Source organism: Caloenas nicobarica, chromosome 1 (assembly GCF_036013445.1).
Source record: "Caloenas nicobarica isolate bCalNic1 chromosome 1, bCalNic1.hap1, whole genome shotgun sequence".
In the NCBI taxonomy this organism is placed as follows: Eukaryota; Metazoa; Chordata; class Aves; order Columbiformes; family Columbidae; genus Caloenas; species Caloenas nicobarica.
Window position 1 is genome coordinate 107996548 of NC_088245.1, and position 27392 is coordinate 108023939.

The window sequence follows — 27392 nt, forward strand, 5'->3', positions numbered from 1 at the left end:
CAAAGACAGTATTATGACTTGAAATTATTATGTTTTTCTATGAAAACTACAACTTGTTTCTGAAATTTGTCTGTTGAATTCTGCTGACTACTAGCTGTCTGGAAGAATCTAAAAACTGGAGCATTCAAACTGCTCAAGAACTTGCAAAGAAACAAGAGTTGTTCTCCACAGCTAGCTCCAAAGCTTTCTGAATATGGCAACAAATACCATCACTCATCAAACTGATTTCAAACATGTGAAATACAGAATACCTGATTTTATTTCTTACATCTGTTTTAAGAAAACAATTCTATTGATTCTAGTGCCTTCACATTCAGTCATATTTACTGAAGTGGCCAGAGAGGATAATCAGGTCCAGAATCTCTTCATCCTTTATCCAGTTCTGTTTCTTTTAGCATCAGTGTTATCCCAGAAATGGAATATATATATACGTATTGGCATTTATTTTCAAAACTGAACTGACACCATCTGTCTGCTAAATGGAATTGGAAGTATGCACATTCAAAACTGGTTTTATTGTACTTGGCACAAGGGAAATTCATTATCAATTTGCATTGCGGCAGCCTCAGTTCTGCAGTTAGGGGGCAGTTCCCTACCTCAGAAAGGTGGAATATGTAGGATCGGGTTTACTGATAATGAGTACGTGGTCACTGAAAGGTCGTAACATTTAATGACTGCTTCACTTTCATTTCTGAACTATGTCACATTCACTGAAATACTTGATAAGAGGATTGATTTATTTAGCATCCAAAAGGAAAAAAAAAACAAACCACAATTAAAAATACATACCCCAACCAACAATGCAAAATTTAATAATGTATCTCCGTACATAGGTATTAAAAACTTTCACAAGTGCCAGATACATGTGGAAAGCTTCTAGGCCCATCCAGGTGAAGGAAACCAAGAGGAAATAGTGAAGAAATACTGCAGCTGCAATGCATAGGCCTCGTGAATCATGCAGTGCAATCCATGAGTCAAGGAGGAAAACTAAGTTGAGTAGCAGTAATGCAGCACACAGCTGAATAAGGATTTTGGAGGGGTAGTCTCTCCGGATTTTCCTAAAAAAGCAAATTAGTGAGATGATATCAGTTGTCCATGGATCCCTGGCTTACTTCCTCTCTTGTAGTCTTTAGTGCACAAATGCCAAAAAAAAAAAAAAATTTCATTCATATATAATGCTTCATATACTGCATTTCTACATGGAGAGAGTAATTCACAAAAGATCGCCAAATTAATGTTCTGTATGAATAAAGTTTGTTATAATAAGGTTACATAAATACAAACAACAACTTGGATTCTTAGAGTTTAGTACCATGAATTTTTTTTTTTTTTACACTGTATGTTGGACTCTTGGTACTTCCAAAAAACAAAATGTGACTGTTCTTACTGCTAAGCTACATTACACTTTTGACTGGGCTTCTAGAGCTGTGATAGAGACAAGTAAGTCCTTGATGATAGGATAATGAGAGAACAAACACATGCTTTGAGGAGGATTTTCAAAACATAGTATGGAGGATTCAATAGTTAAGGCTCAAACATAAGAAAACGTTCCAACAAACAACAAAGAACACAAATGCATTTAAATTTGCTATCATTCTGCACTGCTCTATATATATCTTAAACACATTCCTTCACACTTCTATTACAATAATCTGTTATAAATTATTTAATAGTGCTACTTCTTCACTTCTTACTGCATAGAGCTACATGATTAATTCACTTGTCCACAAGATTAACATTCCTGAAGACTGAATCAACACAATCCTGGTAAACTGTACAAATTTGTGCATTATTAAAGGAGACAGAATCTATAACTATTAGAAAGGACTTTGTAGTGAAGAGCACAAGCAATCATCATTTAAGAATAACAGTTCAGTTGAACAGGTACTTACTCAAAGGCTATGTAGGTCACAAGTGTAATAGAAAGAAAAATTGCAGAGATGCCACAGCCTATATAGGATATAAAAGTCAGTACCAATTCTTGTGTGGGATTCAAAGGAGTATCTCCATACAAGTTCTAAAACAGAAAGAGAAGTTAATTTCAGAGAACACGTTTATTAAATCGAAAAAGATCAGAAAAAACCAAAATGCACCTTTCTCTCTGCAATTTAAAACAAACAAACAAACAAAAAAAACCCCCACATTATTTTCATCATGGATCTTATAAAAGGTTAATTGAAAAACAGAAAAGCTAATCTATTCCTGCGAGAAGCAGGGAGTTGAACCTGATGATCCTTATGGGTGCCTTCCAAATTGAGATATTCTATGATTCTAATTGTGTAATCTCATTTGATTAAAAATCTATTTAAAATTTGATTTATCCTAATTTTCATTTCTTACAACATAAACAACTGCCTAAATGTAAAATCTGCAGTTTAATAAGCACTTACAGAATTTTTTACTTCAATGGAACTCATGGGTCTCCACTTAACAAGCGGCTTAAGCATGCAACTAGTTTTATGGCTATATGTGGTAACACCAAAGTGACTAGAACCTGAGTAGTATTTCATAGGTGGTATATGCTTGCTGAATCCTCACTTGCTTAAGATAACACATGCTTAAGTCTTTTCTTGAGTCAGATTGCATAATTTTTAAAATAATTACCATCAAAACTGCAAAGCTTGTGAGATGGTTGCATGAACAGACTGTTTCAGTTACTCTACTCTCTTTAACTATGCAGCCTTCATATGACCAGCCTCCTTCTCCATCTGTTAAAGAAAACAGCTTTGTTATTCATAAAAGTCTTTATTTATATTAACATGTATTAACATAGCTAAAACAGCATATCTTGGGTGCTATCAAGTACTTACCATTCTTATTGAAGTCCCAAAAAACACATCTAACTGTTGAATTATCCTGTTTGGGAGGTAAACAAAAAAAAGGAAAAATAAAAAGATATTTTACTAAACTATGAGTGTATTATCAAGTAATTTATGAATTATCTACAAAATACAGGCAAGAATAAATACTGTATGCAGCAAATATACCTGGTTTTTATGAATTTAGGTGCATAGAATAGATTAATCTTGCAACACATGTGAAAAAATGCTGAACAAATTCAAAGTCACCATGCAGGAGCTAGCTCTCATGCTTACATGAAGATTCTGTTCTTGGTAGAACATTATGAATGCTGTTTCTTTGTCTTCCCACACCACACAAATTCTTGGAATTTCTCATTTTTCCTGATTTTGTAAGTATCAGAAAATGATCACAGGTCTGCCAAAATGTAAGCCATACCTGATTAGGTTTTATATTCTGTAAAGTGACAGTAACATTTGCCTTTAAGTTGCTCATTTTGAGGTTAGCAACACTTGATGATATAACACTGCTGATTAAAGATGCGTTCTTCAAGGACAGATCCTGGAACAACAAAAAAAAATCAGATTTTAAATCTTAAAGGAAACAATAATAGAGTACAGCACCCACAAGCTCAGCTATTACGTGGAGTGAGCACTCGACAAAACCAATTACTTTTTAAATCAGGAAGTTTTGAAACATCTTTTGTGGGAAAAAAAGTCCACTCGTGTTTTATTTTGCTCTAGGCTTGAATTTAAACCTCTTATGAACAGAGGATCAGAAAGATACCTGGAACACAGTAGTCTTTTTAAAGAAATTGAATATAATTCTAGAAGCCAAGTCCAACTCTTCAGGAGGTAAATTCGTTAGCAATGATGAAGGAAGCGTAATTGATCCGAGATTATTTAAGCCATGATTTGCATTAGAGTCTAGAGAGATCTGAAAAATAAATGCAATGATTATGCTTCATTTCAGTCACTAAAGAAAAATAAAATTATGACTTATTTCCCATTTAGAATTTCAAAATACATATCTCTGTAATCACTGTCAGGAACTTATTGCTGCTCTCTCATTCCTTTCCTGTTCCAATGAATAAATAGTGTCTGCAGGCCTGAAAAGGATGCAACTCATTTCAGGTCTGCCTACCACTGAAAACACTCAGTCTTTACCCATTTGCTTATAGGGACAGAACACATCACTGTGGTGGATACTACTGCTTTGAAAAAGGTGAAGAGCAACAACCTATGTTGGTCTATTTAACTGTGTAGGGAGATGAACATTTCATGGCATGCAAAGGCAAAGAATTTTTATACCCCATATGAAGTATGTCAGAATTCAGAAAAAAATGTAAATAGCTGTTATTTGTCAAGAGTTTTTTAAGTACAGTAGGTTAAGCAGAACCTAAGAACAGAAACCCTACCTTTATGATCATCTGGCAAAAATGGCAAAAATAAACTGCATAGGCTTCAGTTCAGGTATCTCAAGAGCTTAGTGATCTAACATTATTAAAAAAAGATCTGAACTTTCAGCTAGTTGTCTGTGCTGTAGTTACAGGTCAGAGAGCTTTGCTTAGTAGAAAATCTCTAGCATTTTCTCATTGCACATTAGTTACTTAACACAAATACAGTAATATCTGAGTTCCTGAGAGATGTGAAACATTAGCAGAACTGAAGAAAGAAATTATCTGTGAATGCAAAGAGTGGTTGTAATAGGACTAACACTGTGAGCTCTCCACAGTGCCCTAACAGCATGGTTTAAGTCTTCTGTTTAGACCAATGGTCTCCAAACTATTTTGATCATGCACTCTCTAAACATTTTTTAAGCACACACCCCAAAATAAATCTAAGTTATATACATGCACTACTGTACTAATATATTATGCACTTTATAAAACATACACAAAAATAGAACTTTTTAAAGGATGAGATAAGGATTAATAATATTTTTAAACTATATTTTCTATTTATTAATTGTATAAAAATATTTTCTTCCTGTGCCCCAATGGACTGTCATGTGCACATCCTGGCGTACTCACACCCCACTTTGGAGATCACTGGCTTAGATAGCCACCAAAGAAATCCCGAATCAATGCCACGAAAGCATTCCTGTTGCTCTGGTTTGAACTAGATGATACTTGTTGAAAATGATCTGCATTTCAATGCCAGTGCCATGAGATTTCCAGAAAATCATTACTTAGCAAATATCTGGTTTTCAGGGCTACCACCTCCTAGACACCTCACATTCATGCACCACATATTGCTAAGAAAATAGGAAAGAACTCATATGTTAACATTTCTATCATTTTCAGTTTCACGGAACAGTTCCAGTACTACTTATGGCTCATGCTACATTAAGATATTTCCTTCTCTGAAAGGACAGAACTTTCCATCTCTCCTTGCTTAAGCCGCCAAGGCTGGTATTGTCCAAATTATTAGATCCTTAGCCAGGAGGGGGTTTTGAGTGAGATAAAGTGGATCCAAACTTTCTAAGCACTTATTTCTTGGAGAGACCAACTAGTCAATGAGAGACAAATCCATGAATGTCTTTATACAAGCAACATAGTAGTTCTTTCCTGGAACCCTCTGCCATTAATCTTCTTCTAACAGATGAGACCATCTGGCAACACTCCTTGACAAATTCCAGCACTGTCAGGTTGGGTGATTAAGTGACTCAGGATTCAGGGTTTTTGAGGCAAACTTATTCCACCAAGCACTCTGGCCATTCCAGTGTTCTGGCTGTACCCTAACAGCTTATTAGTCAAATGCCAGTTTCTGATAAGTCTGTTGCTTATTTACACCATAATAGAAAACGAAACGCAAAACAACAGAGGGCTTCAAAAATGAAGTATTTCTTCTGTGCAACTAACATGAGCAAAAGACCCCAAAATTGTGACATAAACACAGAAAAAACTCATGTTCCATATAAGTATGAAAGCATAAATACTTAAAATTAAATGTTTGAGACTTTGTGAGTATTTAGAATTATCTATGTTTAACCTGGAGATTAGCCGAATCCTGGACAGCAAAAGACACTTGGTTGGAGCGCATGCTGTTGGTTTTGATAACTGCCAGAGCCACGGAAGGGGAGGCAAAATCAGCAGACGCTGCTGAAAAGCTCAGTTTTAAGCCAATGTAATCCACCAGTTTTATAATTCTGTTAAGAAAAAGAGATACTTAGTATTACCAATCATGCACACCCAAAATTCCCAGGCAAGTTGTGGTTATGGACCAGCAATCCAAGTGTAGTGCAAAACACAGCTGACTCTGCTCACTTATTGTCCTGTCAACACAAAACATATACTGTTTTCCATGGCATCATATTATAGTAGAGCTGGTAACACTAGAATGATACTCCATTTTGTGTAAGTACATTAAAGAAGAAATATTTTGGATTGTGATTATGAAAAAATGAAACTCGCTGAAGCCAATTTATCAAGACATTCAATACAACACACCTTTAATCTATTGCTAGAATGACCTACCTGTTAGAAATTTCAGGTGATAATGGTTGAGAAGAAGTCAGGACTTCACTAATCTCACTGACCATCCTTTCTACATCTTTTGGTTCTACTTTTCCAGCTGCTAAATCATTTTCTATTTTGGACACGATTTGCTCAGCTGTGGTCATATTAAAGATGGTATCTATCGAACTTATATCTGGTAGTACCTTTCCTGTCACAAAAGAAAAGTTATGCATTCACTTAAACTCTGTGTTCAAAAAAAGGAAACAAGCTTTGACAAGCAGAAAAATTAAACAGTTTTCTTGACCAATAAACCTCATCACAACTTGTAAAGACTTTCAACATGTTATGCGAGACAGAATCCCTTTTTCTCCCTATTGGCTACCTTGCAAATACTTTAAATCTCATGAAAACATAAAGCAAGGTTTCAAATGGGCTGCATTATTTTTATTGATTACAAAGTTTCTCACATCAGACCATTAGTGATGTTAAATAATCTATTATTTTGGATTTTTAGCTGCTGGATGCCTGAAAGTAGAAAAAAATCAAGATAAGATAAATGAATCTGTAGGGTGAGGTATCACTCATCATGGCCAAAGGCATCATAATGTATTTTAAAATAACTATACACCTTGTTAGAGTTGTCTCAGGCTTTTCACAGTAACTGCAAGGTCACAGCTCAGATCTATAGTCTTGTTTATAAAGTTTAAAAGCAAATTCAGTATATGGCATTCAAATAAAAAAAGAATTTTACTTGTCATATTTACCTGTGTTCCCATTAGGCAGGTTACCATGGCCATCAGCAGTAGAATGTGAATGAGAAGCTGAGACAGAATGGTTGACAGGACTAATAGTAGGGTTCAAAGTTATTGTGAAAGGCGTAAGGGGACGGATAGGTGCCGTAGTAACATTTTTGTTACCAGAAATAGGTTGGGTGGAATCTGTAGCAGGCTGAATTTGTGAAAGACATTTGGTGGTAGTCTCAAAGGGGGGAATTGCTATTGGAGGATTGGAGGGAAGTTGGGAAGGGGAAGGTTTAGTGAAATTTACAGAAGGAGAAATTATTGTAATAGGCTTGCTAAGGTATGCAGTATCAGATTTACTTGAGAAAGCAGCATTAGTGACAGATTTTGTTTCAGGTGTGGAAGCAGTGACAGATTTATTAGAAGCTATGGAAGGAAAAGTTGGCATGGTAGGTTGGCCAAGAGACTCAGAAGAGGAAAGTGTAGTGGTAGCACTGGTGGAAGACACAGAAGTTTCAGTAGAAGATGTGGTAGAAGTTTCAGAGAGAGGATTTGTAGTGGGAGATGCAGAGAGAATTCCAGAAAAAGTAGTTTCTGTGAATGGTGGGATCAGTGGTCTAACTGTGGGGCTTTGTTTGCTAGAAAGCATAGTGGGGGAAATAAAAGTGTTAGATTTGGGCGGAGTCTTTTTAGGGAGAGAAGGAGAATGAGAGAAAGGAACCCATATAGAATGAGGAGGTACTTGTATAATACTGTAAAAAGAAAAAAAAAAGCACAGAAATACATGTCAAATTTAACATTGTTTATATTTTAAAGAAAACACATTATAATAGAGGAATATACATGAATTCTATGGACCTACTACATTGCATGTTTCATGCTCTAGTAATAAATATGAATTCCATAATATTTTGAGGGTTCTTACTTTCTATTTTGCTGTAGTTGTTAACTATGTTAACTATGTCCATAAATACTACTGCTGCCTTCACTGCCTATTCTGGAGGTGACCTGATGCTGAACACACAAGCTATCTGCATCGGGGAAAAAAAAAGCCAGGGGGGGAAGAAGGGAAAAAAAAAAAGTGAAAAGAAGGGAGGGAAGGGGAAGATAGAGGAATGGGGAGGGAGCTATATAGGAAAATGCCTGTCAAGTTGTTCTTGTAGACTCCTTCCTAGCTATTACACTGCAACATGGAACTTGACTCTATTAATGCATTAGGAAATTTAGGAAATAAGCAAGTCAAATTTTGTATTTATACATACTACATTTGTAATTCTTCAGCAGTCAAGGAGCAATACTTCAGTGACGAACAGCAGCACCGCTCTGAGATGAGAGAGAAGCATTAACCTAGTTTATCCTGAAGCATAAAAAATGCTAATAACGTTAAGTAGGATATCCAATTAAGCATGTGGTTTATGTTTTTTAAACAATAGTGCATATTGCAGAATTTCTTTTTTTCTTTTAGGTACTTGAAAGTGACTTTTAAATATATGAAATTTAATCTGAAGGGATAACTGTTATGAGACTGTGTTTAAAGCATAACTTACCAAGTTGGCTTAATTTTACTTTGTCTGTTAAACTGCTTATATTCTCTCTCTCAGCCAGCTTCATTATGAAATTGCAGTGTATACTATAATGAGAAGACAAAGCTTTAGACTCAAGAAACAGATCTGTGTCATCTTTACAACACATGAAACTAACATCAAATGCTAAGTGAAAGCACATTCTCACAAATGCTAAGTTTGAAAGCACATTTTTCCTAGGGTCTTTTAGATTTGGAGATATTCTTAATGCACATGAAACACTATGCCAGGCTAAATAGAAGAGTAATACATCAGTTTGTGGCAGCTTATTTTTTCTCTACAGACACTGTTGATGCTTAAATGGGGTCCTCCCTAACCAATATAATCCATTAATGAATTGACCGTTTTGTAAAGATAATAACGTAATCTTCACTGTTACTGTAAAAAAACTCCATAAAGGAACTAGCACGTGTCCTAGGTGGCTATGTCAGTCTATATGAAATCTCCATCACCTGGAGGAAGCCAGTGTTCTCTCTCTTGACTTCAGAGAGAACTTAAAATGACCCACTTAATCATGTACCTACACATTAACAACTATGGTTCGATGACATGAAACCCTGCCTAAACTAGCAAACTTGTAGTAAGAATTCTTCACGTTCAGCGAACTCAAACACACAGGTGAATGAAAAGGCAACACACATTAAAGATGAAGTGAAGCTTCTTTTCAGCTAACAAGAATGAAAAGAGTGCCTTAACTACATGAAGGTGTGATCTGACTTCCTGTCTATTACTATTTGAGTGTTTTGGACTTTCACCCTAACCCAGGATGATAAACACCAAATTCAGGTATTTGGGGAAAGGAAGTTCTTAATTTTCTTTTATAATATGGTGTTTCCAAGCTGATCAGTTTAAAGGACCAGCAATTTAGTGGTAAGTAACAATTAAATTGACAGACATTATCTACATTTCAGCATTTCCAGGATCACCTCTGTGGAGCAGTCTTGCTATTCTGATACCCCATGGCTTCCAAACTCTGAACTACTTCTCAGGCTTCCACTCTGCCGAGGATGGCTGGTTGCCCAAGCCAAAGAACAGCAACATGGGATGTCTAAAGCGATTTCCTCATAAAGACTGCATCGTATTCACAAGCTCTTGAAGCATGGTGATTCCAAATCACCATAGCCTTAGTGGTTAGGTTGCTGTGTGACTCAGCTAACACAAAGATGCAGAAGACATATGGCAGGCAAGCCCGTGCTTCAGCAGAAGATTAATGAAAAGCAATACAGTTTGGTTTAAAAAAATAAAAATAAAAATGACTAATGGTAGGAGAATAACAGGGTCAGCCTACATATATTTCTCCAGTCTGTTTCTCAAACTTAACTTCCTAGAAAGTCTGTTTCTTCTTCTGTTACATAGCCATTCATACTTGATATATCACAAGATAATACACGAGCTTTTAAATACACGAGCATTTAAAAAATTAACAACAAACCTTTGGTTTTCTGCACTGCATTCCATAACGTAGGACTGTAATGACAAGTGAAAATAGAAAAAATTATTTTGTCAGGAGAAAACAGGAGTGTTGCTTAGATAATGACATTATCAGAAATAAGTTGGAAAAGAGTTTTCCAAACACTAACAACAATTAGTAATCTTACCTCACTTACTGCTTGCAAGGTTTTGTTGAATTCTGAAATTCTTTAAAATAAAAAGTTACCATTATGAAGGATTTCTATGTATGTTTCTAGAGGCAATTATAACAATATAACAAAAAGAACAAGAATTACTGAGGAAAAAAAAAAACAACACAAACCAAAAACATTTTTCCATTTGTTCAGTGATTTTTTTAAAATCATGCCAGTTCTAATATTGTAAAACCACTTTTCAAAGGATTAAACATTTTAAAAGTTGTCTTTTATTAGGCACTCCATAAACTAAGTTTAAACATCTCCTTTCACATATCTTAACATCAATACACTTCTTTAAAAGTTCTTTAAAAGAGCAAAACATAAATCTTGATGTTGCCTTTTGGCAGGCAAGCATTTGGAACAGAATTCTAAATTTATACTCAAGCTATAAAAACAAAACGAGTAAGAAATATGGATTTCTTCTACAAACAAGACCTGTTGGTTTATTACATGTTTTTAATTTTCAGGACAAGTTTTGAGAATAGTAGTAAATATTCACTCATTTAAACCTATCCTTCTAAACACTGTGAAATAAGAAACTACACTAAAATAAAAATATAGCTTTGACTCCAAGAATATATATTAAAAACCATGCAACTATGGAAGTTCTCTTAGTAATTTCCTAATAGACAGACCAAATAGCTGAAATCATGCAAAACATTTATTCATGAAGATCAGCAGCCAGACTGGCATTCTCTACAACCCACAGCTCATGCCCTCAGATATTACTACTACTACTACTACTACTACTACTACTACTACTATTGCTACTATTGCTACTATTATTAAGATTGGCACCATATAAAACCCAAGGTCTTTGGGCATTGTTGAGCCCCAAGAAAACTGAAAGACCTGAAAGGAAATCAGCAAGTGTACCGTTTCTTAAAACAAAGTCCAGTGGCACATAAAACAAAACTAAGAGTATTCTAACCAATACGAACTTTATGTTAAAGAACAATAACTTACAACTCCTGAAATTTTTAGTTTATAAAGTGCAGTAATAATGCAAAGTGAAGCGTCTGCTAGAGCACATGCAAGGTCTCACTTAATCTTTTTCAAATATAGCAGAGATTTCAATCCTTATTCAAAATTACCTCAGTTGTTGTAGGGTAGGTGCTGGAATTGTAATTAATTTTGTAACTTGATTGTCAGTGGTCATGTTATTAATCTGTTAGAAACAAAGATTCCCACGACTAAGTAAAACTAGTAATTTTTAGACTTAAAAGAAACTTATGTTTATTTCACACATTTTAACAGTCTGAAATTCCGAAGATAAGAAGCACATTTGCTCATTAATACACTTCAACAAGTATTTACCATGACACTGTTTTCACAACTTACGGAAGGAACTGGCTAATCTAGTATAGAGGGAAAAACAGGATCTGATTTGTGAAAGATATGGGTGATAATGACTTCACTGTATCTCATGTTGGAAAAAGAGGAATTTGGCTTAGTTTGCAACAAAACCAGCTTAGACCAGACACTGAACAAACTTTTTAACTGTAAGTGTAGCAATGAGACAAGCTCCATAAGTGACCTACGTAACAGACAACATAGAATCCTGGGAGTAACAAGTCAAGAACTGAGGTAAAAGACATGGCAGCAATGTTCTAAATATATATGATGTAGCCTTAGGGCTAGAGGATGCACCAAGGTTTAGTTAAAGGCCCTTTATAGATCTGCATTCTTATGCTCTGCTTGCCACCATTACCGGATATTTTTACATTTCAGGCAAGCAGCAACCACCATGATGAAAACGTCATCTAACATATATGGTATTGACATTACCTAAAAATATTCTGTTAAAAAGTCAAAGAGTTTCAAGAGAAAGGAAACCTGTTTTTCTAATAGCTGTTACACATAACGTTAATACACTGGGATGGTTTCAGTAGGCATTATCACCACTGAAACGCAACACAATGCAGAGGTGGCTTTTGCCAGGGGCCTACCCCTGCCCAAACTCAGTGCCTCATGTGCACCTGTGCAGAAGCCCTCTGCAGTGATTTTGCTGTCTACTCCCATGTTTGCAGAGATTGGCACATGAAATCTCAGACTGAGAGCAGACAGGGATGTGTAGGAGAAAGACACAAGGTCTTTTACACTATAACGTCTTTTTTTGTTTGGTTGATTGGGTTTTTTTTCTCCTTTCAGTTTTCTATCTATAACAAATGAACATACTCATGCTCACAGTATTATTTCAATACTGAATGATCTATATGGCCCTTGCTTTGCATGGTATCATTCTCTTAAACCTCTGTTATGTTGTATAAGTAGACACACGTCACATAGGCCTATTGCAAATTAATAACTGATTAATCACATGCCAAAAAGCATAGAACAATACCCTATTTATAAGAGTCTCAACATGAATTATTCCCAGGATGCAATCCAACAGAACTTATGCCCCTGCTGTTGCCATGTAATGATGCTCGCTTTCTAAAGTAAAGTGCCTAAATTCATCTCCAAAGGAAGATCCTGTGTCCCTAAATGCAAATCCTTAATTAGGCAGTTCCTCTCTCCTTTCAGTGGCTATGTAGAGAATATAGGCACTTACTGTAGGAAGTTTATTTATCTGGAATTCTAAATTTAGCTGTAAATCAGCTGTTTAAGAGAAAGTAGACACATGTACTGCAAATATTAATTTGTACTGCAAACTGTATTTGAAATAAAACTATAAAGGACATAATAAGAATCATATCAGGGTATCAGTATTTTAAGTGTAGACAAAGAAACGTATTTCAACCTCCCTTACAATAAGGTTTTAAAAGAGGGAACACTTACTATTTCTACATTTAGTGACGTGTTACTTTCTTCATTTGCATGAAGTTTTACCTTGCCCACATAGAACACTAAAACCGAAAGGCAAAAAAGTTAAGAAAATCAATGCTAAACCACATGATATATAATTGAATATTTAAAAACTCACTGTCTTGTGTTACAGTAGAAGGGAAATAAGAACACACCAGCTTTTCTGATCATTCGGTATTTTTGCAACTGTTCTTCCATCCTTTCATTTACTATTTACACAAATGAAGTAGTCCAATAGCTTCATTATTTTCTGGAAATTTATTTTTGCCGGCTGTCTCTTAAATTCCTTCTAGTTCTTCCCCCCCCCCCATTAATACAACTCCAGCTCCCACAATGAGAATAAACTGTGTGCGAAAAGGTAAAATGATGCTCTGAAAATTATTCCCATGGAGATTAAAGAACTTTCAGGATACCATAATTCAGAGCATTGTTGAACAGTCCTTGACAGCTGGTAGGCCCATTTTGGAGACAAAATGGAACTTCCACCCAAATCACCTAGCATTTTACTGTGTCAACCAGTAGGGAAACTTTAGAAGGCAGGGGGGGCAGATACTTATTCTGCCTCTTTCTAATTTATAAAGTACTCAGCATATGCCTATTTGGCAGAAGTGACTTCATTTTCAAAGCATTTCTCACGGAAGCTCTTTATCAAAGTGTTTTGGAAGGCAGCAACACATTTCAACAAAATCTTCGTTTACTTCGTCTTTGTTAACACACATAAAGGGAACTTCAGTGCCTCTTCAATTTTCCTTTGTTTACCTGTTCTGTCACATTACAGTTTTAAAACACATGCAGACTTTTACAGTAATTCTCCTAAACACTTTCAACTTCTATTCCTGATACAGAGTTAGGCTCAATATGGCAGATATTAGTGCCTACCATAGCATACTAGTTTCTTGTTTTCTCAGGTTTGTAATTCTTATCTGCAACTGTGTGTCATTCAATAAGAAACCAAAGATCAAAAATACAATAGACTAAATATTACTTTTAAATTTAAAAAAAATTATAATAATGTTTTAGAAGTTACACAAAATCTCTCTAAATTCACAAGAAAATTTATTACAGAGCTAGCTTTTACATAGCAACTAAAAGTCGCCTCATTACTCAGAATGGAAAATATTTGAACATGGTTTTTATAAGAAAAAAAGGAAAAAGGAAACCACTAACCTGAAAAATTACAGGCAGGTGTTATGTTGCATAAAATGGTTTCTTCTGCTATAGCTTCTTTGGGGGAAAAAAAATCTAGTGAGTAAAAAAGTTGAACTTAAAGCCAGTACTGACAAACATATATATTTACAATCATTTCAATGTTTTAAATGTAAAGGTCTTTACTTTTTAGAAAGCTTTTGGCTGCTCCCATATTTTTAATACTACCTACACGACAAAGAAATAACACTGATCCCAAAATAAAGGTACTGTAAACAGCTGGCTCTGTTGTATAAAATCAAAATAAAGGACTGGAAAGATATTTGCATCCAAGACAAAACACCTACTCTTGTTCATAAAAACAATGTGGAAGCACAACTTTCATTACATTACTTAAGCAGATTGCTCAGTTACGCTGAGGACAGCAAAATGGTTCAAAATAAACACCATATTTTGGTATAAGAATACAGATCGGCATCCATCAACAGAAAAACAAATGCTATTTTCTCTGCTGTTACCATTAGCTAGTACCAAATAAGATGGGAATTTTACTTTTTTTCTGTGGTACAAACATTTGCCTGTTATAGCTTCATGCTTCATCAATTTTACCACCATCAACAAACAGCCATCAGAGGGTACAAATAGTGAGCTGGTGGCAATATTCAAATTATTAGAAAAAACAAATTTCAGACAGCAATTTAGATTCAAATAAGTTTGCCTTCCCTTCTGTGTTGGCAGTTGTCAGTGAAATAGTTATGAAAATTGTATCAGCACTTTACCCTTTTTAAACAATCCTTAAAGAAATAAAATGTTCATAAATAACTGAGTTGGACAAAACTATCAACTACATAAAGAACAAAACCACTTATAAAACCCCAAAACAAAACCCAGGAGTGACACAAAAGTAAAAGGTAACATTGGCCTCTTTTTCTTTACAGAGCACACATTTGTGTGCCACCTAGTCTTGCTTAGGATATGTACATGCCACCAAAATGCACAAAATACATAGGTAGTGTGGAGGATAAAAAACTGATGAAAAATCGCTAGTGCATCCAGCCCCCAAAGATCTTCAGGTAACAGCGGCAAACTTCCTGCAGGTCACATTCACAGTCAAATTATACTAGCCAGTATAGTAGCCAGGATGGCCTCATGCCAGTTCTGCTACCACTTGCATTAATTCAGTGCAAATACATTCTAATTGGTCTACCAGACTCCTACAAAGATAATAATAAAATTAAATCCAGCCTACTCCTATAGACTGGACCTGCCATGAGAAAGAACTTCATGACTGGATTCAGTCTGCTTCAATCTACTGAAAAGCACAAGGGTATTTTTTTAAAGTAAACATGGTCCCTGAGGTTGTGTTTCTTACATCGTTGTGGTAACCTGCTGCTCTGAATTACAAAATAACCAGACTCTTCTATATCTGGCCATCTAGGCAAGCATTGCAGAATTAGGCCTTCTACTAGACTGGAAATCTATGCAAAGTAAGACAGACTGCTAATACAACACACCATAATACCAAGAAAAAAAAAATCTTGTTAAAAATATTTGGGAGCAGACTTCCTGAACTCACACACGCTCAAATTTTGAGGAGTGTAAAAGAAGATCAGTGATGATATATGAATCCTACCTGGTGCTATGGTGGAGTAATAATCAGTGATGTTAAGAGGTTCTGTTAAAAAAAAAAAAAAAAGTTTTAAAATTAATTTTTCACATTTTAACTTTAAAAGCCTATGAAATATATGTCACAAAAATAAGTTTCCTAATTTCTACTTTAGACAGTGTCCCCAGGAGAAGTGTAAACATCTGACCATTTATAAGGGAGTTAAGTTACTGTCAGCATGGGAGTGAGATCCATCCAATCAAACGTTTATGTCCCCATGTGAGGCAGTTACTCCAGGCTCCCTGTTATTCAGTGGAGAAAGCGGTGCTTTTAAGGTGTGATTCCCATTTAACCTGTTCTACACGGGCACTTCAGCATAAGATTAATTATGTTGTATAAATGCGTCTTGCTCTCCATCAGCTATGAAGTACAGCAGGATGTCTAGCTCATACACAGACATGTAGGAGTCTGATAATGGGATGAACCTCCTCCTTGTTTTCAAATGCAAACATCAGGAAAAAAAGGAGTAGCAAATTCTTCTGATTGAGTCTTTACTGATCCTATTTGACAACTTACTGCAAGAACATGTATCATTTAAGTGCCTTTAAGGAATGGTGTGTATATTTTAGTTCTGTAAAATACTTTAAATAGTATCAGAAAGTATAGAAAACATTCTATCTATAAATATACCAAAAAACCCCCATACTTGCTAAAGATGAATATGCTTAGTTTGGGCTTTGGTAAGCAATGTAATATTTTCAATTAAAAAGAAAGGTTAACAGCTCAGAGTCAGTTTAATTTCCTTCAAAACCCTGCCATGCAGACTTAAAATACAGATTGGAGATAATACAAATTTTAAGATCATGTAAGAAAATAATTTGGACTAAACGAATCACAGTTATTTAAAAAAAAAGCAAACTTTCATGAATGCAGCAAAGATCTTCCTTCACACTTTACTCTCTTCATGCTAATTCTCACCTGGAGTTTGTGTAGTCTCCTCTGAAGTCGTATCTGAAGAAGAAAAAATAATAACAGTAAGAGCAATAAAAATAAAAATCTAAAGAAATCTAAAAATATCTAACTCTAACTAAATCTAAATAAGAGAAATATTAATAAAACCTTGCCTGAAGGATTAATAGGATAGGTGATAAAAGTAATAATAGAGGATTCTGGAGGAAAAAAAAAGAGAGAAAATAAGTACATAAGTAGAAACTATTTAATATAATATTTTCTTTCCATGAATTTTGGAGAAAAAATGTCAAGCATGCAAAACCTCGAACAGGAACTGAATTTTAATTATCTAAGTTCTGTTTTAAGAACAACTGCAGTACTTGTTAGGAATGTTCACATTATTTCAATAGAAATATTTGGAAAAATGTTCACATTATTTAAAAAATCTGAGCATCTGATTATGAACAGCTGGTAATCAATTTCCTTCAGATAAATTCCTTTTATTGATTTCATTCTTTTAGAAAATGCAGATGAATTTGGCATATCCAACAGCAATAACTGCTTCACCCCAATGACCTTTTCCAGCAGCAACTCACAATACTCATGAGCAGAGACAAGACACAGTGTTTGGCAAACTGTCTTTCAAAAAAAGCTATTTTTGCCAGTAACCATACATAAATAAAACAGAGTGAGGATGCAAGGTTTTTTTAGCTACATCAAAGAAAAAAAAATTACATTAAGATGATAGAAGAAAATATAAGGATTGCTGAGGAACAATGTGCTTAGTAGGCATATTTTAGGTGTCAGCGCAGGAATACAAAGTGGTTAGACCACTTTATATCACTCCAATATGACAACTTAGTGCCTTTTTAAAAATGGGCCAGAGCAGCTTTATAACAGAAGAACATTATACTTCCTAAACTTGTTTACTAAAAGCACCACTGTCATTAGAAGCAATATCTTACATATAATAAAAAAAAGTTGGTGGCTCTCCATAAAGATAATTGCATATCAAGAAAAAAAGCAATCTATTTCATCGCATAGAAAGGGAAAGGGAGTTTTTCTTTCTGGTATATTTATTTCAAGTGGACTGGCCATTTTGAGCCTTTTCAAGAATGACCTCTTAATTCCATACACTGAGCAAAAGCTAAGCATATTTGGTTCTTAAGTAACAATCCCAAAGACAACTAATTTTCGAAGGCAATTAACAAGCGGCCAAGATATGAGGAATCGGAGTGAAAATTAAGTGCTGACTTCATCTATATTATTTGGATTGGTATAAACTGCAAAAAATATTGAATTGGCTGCAGTTAAAGATGAACAATTCCCAGAGAAAGACTGTATCTGTAAAAGAACATAAGCACGTGTGTTCGTGTCTGCTAGTATTCCTTTTCTCCAGAGCACGATATGTCAGTATACATTAAGCAAGAAAGCAACTGGCTTTCACACAGCTGTTGCTGTGTGTCCACATCCTTCGTTTTTCAAAAATGCTTTCACAGGTGATGTTCATCACCTCAGGTCTCAGAAATTAAGAGTCTCGTGTGTCTGTGTGTGTAGTATACCACACTACATCAGCTGACACATGCATATCTGCTAGGATAGGATGAGAGGGAAGGTAAGCTCTCTCACTACGATGTTCCTCCTCTGCCACCTCTGCAAACTGTTCACTGTTCAGGTTACTGGACAAAAGGTTCCTGATCAAGCAGCTTGCACCTACTTCATCCCCAAGCAACACTGCCACTAACCATGAGTGGTTACCTATAAGGCTTGCTATTTCATTACAAAGTAGAAAAAATAAATTAATTTTCTCTTCAAAAAATAAGCAATGAAAACACGAAATGTTGGAACTCATTTACATTGCAACTTTTCTGCATTACCTCAGACAAAAGCAGATTTATCTAACAGGAAATAACAAACATTGCAATAATCAGTAAAGTCCTGATTTTCTTACCAGAACTGGTTGTTGCAGCTGATTCATCTGAATTTGCATCTTTTGTTTCAGTTACAAAAAAAAAAAGGGGGAGGGAGAAGGGAAGAAAAATGACCATAATGAAGTTTCAGACACATATATCATCATCCTCAGCAGCCTTGCCTTATATTAACACAAGTTTACTGCGTTCACCAGAAGAGGGCAACACCTACTTATGAGAAGAACACTTCCAGGTTGTGAAAAAAAGGCATATATAACAATCTCTGATAAAAAAAATTTACAATTTTAATGAATTCAAATAGCATTCTACTGAAGACAATTTATTTTCAACAAATACTGGATAGTTTACATTATATAATGTTAAGAAAGCAAAAATCATTGACCCAAGATATGTGCCATGCTAGCCTGAAAGCTGCATGCCTCTCCTGAGTGTTTTGCTAATTGTGTTTTGCTAATTCTGGGAATGTGAATCAAGCATACATAACAAAGTGGCTGTAGCTGGGTACGAAGAACTCTTCTCAGACTTCGTATAATAACACTGAGACTTGTAATTTAAAATTTACCCCATACATATCTGTTCTCTTTTCTATCCTGCAAAAAGCAGCATTACAAAAAGCTAATTCATTTCAAGTTTGAACCTCTGATCTTGATAGGAGCCAGCCAAATATTTATATAGCAAACACTAGCCACTAAATCTTTGATGTTGTTACAGTCAGTATTTTGATCAAAAATAAATTAGGAAATTGGATATCTGGTTCACACAGCAACTTCAAAGTTAGCCCTTTCAGTGAGTGGTTTTTGACAGTGCCCTGGATAAGTCAAGTCACAGTTACCAAAGAAATATAATCTAAAAGCTGGCTGCAAATATGAAACACTATTTTAAAAATATACTTAAGGTATTTCAATATCCTCTCTCAAAACTCAAAAGTCATCCTGTAATGTTATTTCCAATACACTAATTATACTGTAATTATACTGTAAAGCCTTTCCTATCCTTGTAGAGAGTTAAAAGTCAGAGAAACCAAAAGTCTCTGCAGAAAATCAGGGGTTTTTTTTTGTTAAACATAGTAAACAAGGAGTTTCTGAAATGCTAATCACTCACATGATTCCTTGCTCAGACTATTTTACTTGCCTTACTGAGAACTAGTAATAGTTTCTTTCCAAAGGATAAATGTAAATATAATTTCGGCAATGAAAGGAGAATCAGAGTCACCTCAGTGACCCTATTGTCATTTTCTCTGGAAAATTAGTGATGCTATTTGCACCATGAAATATGTTAATAAGTCAAAAGAATTATATGGATAATTAATTTGCAAGTATTTACATATTCTTAGCTATCTCCATGAATTAAAAAGTAACAGCAGTAACAATTTTCCTAGGCACTTTCTAAAATACAAGAACAATGGGGAAAAAATTATGAAGAACCTCATATACCTGTTATCTGTTTTCTGCCAGGCAGCGTAGCAGTAGTTTCAACTATAAAGGAAAAAGATTTTTTAGGAGCAGAACTTTTAATATGTATTTAGACACACACACACACATATATATACATGCTTTTTTAAACATAACTATTTTGGATGTGCTACTTACCTCAATTCAAGCTGGTTTGCAAAACTACTTTGCATCCATTGAGAAATGTGTGTTAAGTCTTTTTGAAAGCTGGAAGGTGAACTCTTTTGAGTTCAATTTTTTACTCAGTTTATCACTTTATGCTTTTGGAAGACACAGATTAGGCTGTGAGTTTTCCCACTGCCCTTCCATTGGCAATGCCGTCAGAAACCCTTTCAACACATTTGCTTGAGTGAAGAAGTAGACTAAGTAGCAACAACCAAAAACATAACAGGTACACACAACTGTGATTTCACACAGCTATTTGTGAAAAAAATGTGGAAAAGACATGCTGATGAATTATTCAAGAAGTGAAATTTTATTAATGCAAAGAAAAGCAGAGAAATTAAACGAAAAAGAAGCAGAGGACAGGTGATTTGGGTAAGACAGGGATGCTTTATTCCATACATATTTACAAATCACATGAGATGTATTTTGAGAATATATCTACATCATTATGTGCATATACATCGTGTAGATGCTCACATGCTCAAGAGCTGCACCACCAAAGAACATCTAAATAATGAAATCGTGTGGCCAGCAGGACTAGGGAAGTGATTGCCCCCCTGTACTCAGCCCTGGTGAGGCTGCAACTTGAATCCTGTGTTCAGTTTTGGGCCCCTCACTACAGGAAAGACATTGAGGTGCTGGAGAGAGTTCAGAGAAGGGCAATGAAGCTGGTGAGGGGCCTGGAGCACAAGTCTGATGAGGAGCAGCTGAGGGAACTGGGGCTGTTCAGCCTGGAGAAAAGGAGGCTGAGGGGAGACCTGATCGCTGTCTGCAACTACCTGAAAGGAGGTTGTAGCATGGAAGGTGTTGATCTCTTCTCTGACATAGCAAGTGATAGAAGAAGAGGAAATGGCCTCAAGTTGTGCCAGGGAAGGTTCAGATTGGGTATTAGGAAAAAATTCTTCACAGAAAGGGTTGTCAGGCATTGGAACAGGCTGCCCAGGGAAGTAGTTGAGTCACCATCCCTGGAGGTGTTTAAAAAGGCCTATAGATGAGGTTCTTAGGGACGTTTAGTGCTAGATTTAGTTTATGGTTGGACTTGATGATCCTGAGGGTCTCTTCCAACTGGAATTATTCTATGATTCTATAATTCTATGAGCAGATAGATCAAGCTGCCAGAAATGAAGCAGCTCAGGAGAACCTGCACTGGGAATGAAAAGGTGAACTATTTCTAGCTCAATGGGCCCATTAAACATGTCCCTAGGGACACCTAAGGAGAGATGCAACAAGGCGTGGATCTGAAAATTGAAGCTACTGCACAGGCTACCCATGAATGTGAAACATGTGCCGTAATCAAGTGAGGCCAGCGACTAAAGCCTCCCAGGAAGAGAAGATGGTGGCTGGGCCATCAATATGGGCAGGCCTAGCAGATCGATTACATCAGACCAACACTGCAAACATGCCACCAAGGCAAGTGCTATGTGCTTCCCGTGGTGGAGGCAACTAGCAGGTGGCTAGAAATGTACCCTGCAACCTATGCCACCAATCAAAACATCATCCTGGGCCTTGAAAAACAAGTGGCGAAACACCACGACATACAGTTAAGGCACTGTCACCTACTTCAACACCACTGATAGCTGAGACCCTGGCTGTTTGGGCAAGAAGGAAGAGATACTCTCTTCGAGTCACTGAACCTGATGGGGCACTCTAGCCACAGCCAAGATGCAGGTCCACAGGGATGAGGAAGAAGAGAGATTCTCTTTGAATTGCCAAAGCTGATGTGACAGTTTCTCCACAGTTAGTACCTTGATATCTGTCCAGTTCATCATCACCAACCAAGGTGTTGGTACATTACACTGGTGTGTACTGTGTTAAGCTCTGCAACATAGCCCATATGCAATGTCCATCATCCAGATCTTTTGAGACCTGGTTGTTGTCTAGGTTGCTGCAGACCACCTCTCCGCTACTGCTAACTCTTTCAAGATACTGGACACCTTCTTTCTTCCATCTATGCTGGTCCACTTGCATCGGTAGTCTACAAGACCATCCTCAGACTCTGAATCCAGTGATCCAAGTTCAAATATCTCTGTGGAACCTGCAGCAACCAACCAGTTGGGGATGACGCACAGGAACGTGTTCTGAGGCAGCAAATTTCTGGGTAGCAATTTGTGTGGGAAAATTAGGGCAGGTGCCTAGAGCAGTTTTCACCTCTGACAGCCTGGGAGTTTGCACCTGAACAGGCATGGAATCCTGTTGAAATGGCAGACCGCTTGAAGGAAGGATGTCTTGCTTTTACACCAAAGACAGAGACTCACAGTGCTGTGTTGAGGCCTGGCCTGTGCCTATAAAGCCTGTGGCCAGGGCCCTGAAAGGAGCAAGAGGGTCTCTGGATCTAAGGACATGCAGATGGATGTTGCGGCTAAACCAGAGACAATCCTAACCATAACGGTCACTCCTGCAGTCAAGAGGAAACAATGAAAGTGGAAGTTGAGCCAGTTAGTGAAGGAAGAAGAAGATTCTTTTGAGGGGATGCAGGAGGAAGACTCAGAAGAGGTAGCCTGTTCTGCAGCAGGACAGCCACAAGAAAAGGAGGGGGAAGTGACAGAAATCATAAACAAGACAGAAACCATCCAGTCCCTATTCCTGAGTGAGCTGTGAGATATGCACAAAGATTACAGCTGCTGTTAGTTTTAGTTGATTTGCATCCTGGGTAGAAATTTTCTCATGTAAAAGAGAAAACATCAATACTCTAAGTAAAATGATACACATTCATTATGTAAAAAGTATAAGTAAAAAGTTATACCTTCATGCCTATCAGCCTACTGAATTTAAACTATTTCAGTAAAGACAAAACCAAGTTAGATCAAACATCTCATTTGAGACAACTAGGATTCTGCCTACAGGGAAATACAATAGGTCTTTTTAACAACTAGCACTGTATGAACTTTACAGATCATGAAAATTTGGCTATAACCATAATTTTTATAGTCAATTTTAAGGAAAATTAGGACTTCTCACTATATGGTAAGTCCGGCTAAAATACATTATATTATAAGGTATGTGTTCTAGAGCTGTTATGTAGAAGTGTTGTTACTTTAACATTGTACAGTGATTAGGTATTACGGCACCTATAAAATTATTAACACCTTGTGTGGGTTTAGGGAAGACCCTTAACATACAACACCAACTTTAAATAAATGCAGAACTGAAGTAGTAGTCAGATAAAACTGATCTGTATTGTTTAAACAGTAAATAGTTTTTTTAAGGCAGAATGTGGTAAATAAAAATAATTGAGTCAATTCTGCATGAAGTAAGGTGGACTTCAGGTTAGAGGAGAAAGTATCCTTCCACATGGGGGCAAACTGGCCTTCCTACCACAGGAAGTGAATTCCATCTCCAAAACTTTACCTGCCACTGGTCCTGTCTTACTAAGTGGTTAGCCCCTTGTGTAAAAGCCTTTATCATCAATGAAAGGGCCCTGAAAGAAATTAAATTCTCAAAAGGAACCCACCTCTTGAAGTATGCAGCATCTCACAGAAAAGACCACCACACTGCTTCTTCTGCCCACTAAAAAAATAAATCTGACCTTAAGGTCTTTCTCATATACTCCTGAGGAGTCAATATAGACATAGTCACTGTTGACAAACTGCATTTCCCATCCTCCATATCCCTTCAACCTGCTTTGTGAATTTTTGAGAATACGAGTAGTATCCTGAGGTAGGTAAGAAAATTGTCCACTGAAGTGTTTAGTACTATAGGTTAGACAAAGATAGTGAACTCTAAAAAGGCCAAATGCTTTTAGTAACAAATCCAGCCATACAGAGAGCAAAATAAGCTAAACACAAGCCATGAATATGGAGCTGGCAAATGCAGAAAGTGATGATGGCATGTATAATCTGAGGCGTATGTTTTTTCTGGACACAAATCTAACTGTGACTTCTCTTACAGCACAATATTCACATGCCTACAGTTGCCAGAAAAGATCTGTGAGAATGAGACTTGTCACTGATCAAATTGCAGCATGAAGTTCACTAACCAAGTCTTTCACCAGAATCACCTTTGCATGCAGAAAGGGGGAAGGAGGAGAGGCTGCCATACGTTATTTAATTTCACTTACATTTGTCAACCCTCCTCCTTTGTTGTGTTTAAGAACTAGAAAAGAAGGTGAATAGGGTTTATTTGGAGAAGGATTAAAGTCCAATCTAAAATATCCCTAAAGTTGACATGTAAAAAGGAAAGTAAAATAACTCAAGTTGTGCTAGTTACAAGCTAACAGAAAATTTCTTTCTCTTAGGTTGTTTACTATCAATATGAGCAAGAAAATCCTTACGTATATGAAACCTCATTTTATTTGCTCCATGCATTTTTATTTGCAACACTGTTAGTTTAGGATCACCAAATCAACATACCTAATATCCTAGTCCAAAACAAGGCATTATATATTATAGTAATACTTTTCTCTAATAGAAAACATTCCTCCGGATCCTAACAGCAAATACAGGCAAATAGCATTAATCAGTATTATTCTTCGTTTTTGCTGAAAGGGAGACAGAAGAGGTCCCTACAAGAACTACTGTTTTCTTCTAAAGGAAAAGGCAACTCCATTAAACGAGATAAGCACCAGTTTCTGTTACTAATATGCATCATTAGAAACAAAAGCAGCAACTCCCTTACTGTCTTCTTATCACTTTGTACTGTTCTGACATAAATAGCTAGCTAAGCCAAGACTTGAGAATCCCACCTGTGCAAGCAGAGGAAACTGTTCCACTGGTATGAAACCTGTTCAGCAACTCTTGCCATCGCTCCAAACCACAGCTGCAAAAATCTTATCTGAGAACCAGTACTTGCAGTGACAACCTTCTTTTCCAATAATGACTTTGTATGACTCTGGGAACCAGTGTAATCTAACAGCTTCAGTCTGGTAGGAGACTAAATCCATTAACAACAGTACTTAAGGCTACGTCCACAAACTGAAGTAGCTCTGAGAGAGATCAGTTCCTGGCCGTCTACAAAATAGCCTTGTGTTTACAGCATTTCTTAGCATGACAGATCTTAACTACCAGTCTACTGGTTTTTTTAGGATGGGATGGTCTCTGCATGTCCTGCTGAAGCTGTTCCACCAAGCAAAGCAGAATTCAAAAATCAAATCAGCCAAAAGGAAAGAAAGGCAGAAGGGAGGCTTTGTAACGCAGTTGTCAAGATGGGATGGATGGTTCTGGTCCCTGCACCACAGGCACTGTCACTCTCTGCATGTCCTTTATTCATTAACTTAGACACTAGATACAGAAAAAGCCCTTAAAGCATCAACAGTGTACGATGTTCTGTCTCCAGCTGGAATAATGAAAAATATCCTTTTCTTCTCTCTACCTCAAATCTAACTTTTGATCAGTACACTCCTAAGATTTTTGGAAAGGCAACACCCTTTCTGATTCACCTGTCTTCAGGCAACTCACTCTGCCAGAAGCAGTTCAGTTTTTCCAGGGTGGAGGAGTGAGAAGCAGCTAGAACCTGGCTGCAGATAATGACATCGTGCAAGAACTAAGTTACTGGCAGCTGCTTCTTGCTCCCCTGTCTTTGGGGAACAGTGTTGTCGCTGAGTAAATACTGTTTGACCTAACACTTCATGATCGCCTTTAAACTTTTGCAGAAAGCATCCTTTGAGCAAGTCTGAGACAGCAACTAGAGTGCTTTCTTAGGAGAAGGAGAGAAAGAGTATGAACTGTAGTGAACTAGAACCTCCTGCCACATGGACACATCCTCTGCCCAGTCTGTGGGGTGTGGAGGGGCAGTGGATGGTACAGCAAGAGGGTTGTGCCTGCTGGCCTCTGCCTCTCAGGAAACACAGTGAGAGAATGCAAGGGGCAGTTGCTTTCTAGCCAGGTCCATACATGAAATATGTACTGAACACTTAAGCAGTAGCAACAGCCCTGGAAATCTGTAGGAGCACAGACAACATTATTCACATAAAAACATACATTTATGGACTTAGATGCTCTGGGTCCTAGAAGACAGGTTTATAAAATGAAGTCCCTTAAATTTTACTGGTGTTATTGAAAAACATGCCAAAAATGAGAACAGTTTGTATTATCACCCAAGACTATTCTATAAAACTAAAGGTAACCTCAACCCTGTCAGGTCCCACAAATGGATCAACAGCAGAATCCAGATGGAAGAATCCCAAGGGACACCTTGGTGGCTATGTAATTTGGTCTCCCCATGCCTCAGTACTTGGTTGACACCACAGAATGGCATTAGATAACCACAACTGTGTATTGCTGATGAGATCAGTTTTGATTTACAAATACACACAAAAATACTAGGAAATTTATAAAAATCAGATTTTCTAAATAAGGTGTGATAGAAAATGTAGTACTGAAAGGTTTTTCAACAAAAATTCAACTGATTGAGGCAGGGGAATTAATTGGCATTAAAAATTCCCATCAGAAATGCCAAAGTGGAAATTTTATTCAAATAGATACACGATACACTTTTTGGCTTAAAAAAATAATTAAAACCATTTTACATCAAAAAATTGATTCCATACTGCATTTTTAAGTCTATACAAATTCTCTTCTAAACATTCTCACAAGCAACAGTTATCAGTACATATTACATCAGCTGTGCAGCAACTACTATCCATTTGTATTTAGTGTTACTAGGATACAATCATGTGAAAATGCCTGGCATTAATACATTTCACAGGTCTTGCTTGCGAACAAAACAGAGTAGCCCAAACAGCAAAATTTCAAAATGGTGCTTTTCTAAAATCCATCTCTTTACAGAACTAGGCATCGAAAAGATTACTTCAATTCTCATATTCAGATTAAATCCATATTTTCTATTGAGAAATTGGGTCCCTTTAACATTTGATAAACTTTTCAGCTGGATAAACATTCTGCCAAAATGAACCATCTTGTCACACACGGCATTAATAACAGTAACACGTAAAAAACCTCCCCAATTTTTCCACTGTATACATTAGCCCATGTTGACTTTCTACATAAGTTAGGTTTTGAGACACATTGTACAAGTTTATAGGATAAAACTACGTGCAATCTTAATTTCATGTTTTGGAGCCCCTCATGACACCTCAAATCTGCTCTGACTCTTAGGGGTGACACCATGAAGTGTGGATGAATTATCACTGGCTTTGGACAGCAGCAAATATAAGAAAACAATATAAG

The 27392-nt window shown here is 36.5% G+C and overlaps 1 protein-coding gene across 1 annotated transcript in view; it reads right to left on the minus strand.

The window, feature by feature from the left end:
• ADGRG2 (adhesion G protein-coupled receptor G2) overlaps positions 1-27392 on the minus strand; it is a 42975-nt gene that overhangs the window by 5604 nt on the left and 9979 nt on the right. Inside the window, exons 3-22 of the mRNA XM_065628908.1 lie at positions 20086-20127; positions 18673-18711; positions 16749-16781; positions 15798-15839; positions 14186-14242; positions 12992-13059; positions 11305-11378; positions 10181-10220; positions 10015-10049; positions 8547-8629; positions 8262-8322; positions 7024-7751; positions 6278-6467; positions 5793-5949; positions 3586-3735; positions 3238-3360; positions 2811-2856; positions 2605-2708; positions 1893-2017; positions 790-1058 (exon numbers count right to left, since the gene is read on the minus strand). Of these exons, the coding sequence (XP_065484980.1) occupies positions 790-1058; positions 1893-2017; positions 2605-2708; positions 2811-2856; positions 3238-3360; positions 3586-3735; positions 5793-5949; positions 6278-6467; positions 7024-7751; positions 8262-8322; positions 8547-8629; positions 10015-10049; positions 10181-10220; positions 11305-11378; positions 12992-13059; positions 14186-14242; positions 15798-15839; positions 16749-16781; positions 18673-18711; positions 20086-20127 (2466 nt within the window). The remainder of the gene's footprint in view (positions 1-789; positions 1059-1892; positions 2018-2604; positions 2709-2810; positions 2857-3237; positions 3361-3585; positions 3736-5792; positions 5950-6277; positions 6468-7023; positions 7752-8261; positions 8323-8546; positions 8630-10014; positions 10050-10180; positions 10221-11304; positions 11379-12991; positions 13060-14185; positions 14243-15797; positions 15840-16748; positions 16782-18672; positions 18712-20085; positions 20128-27392) is intronic.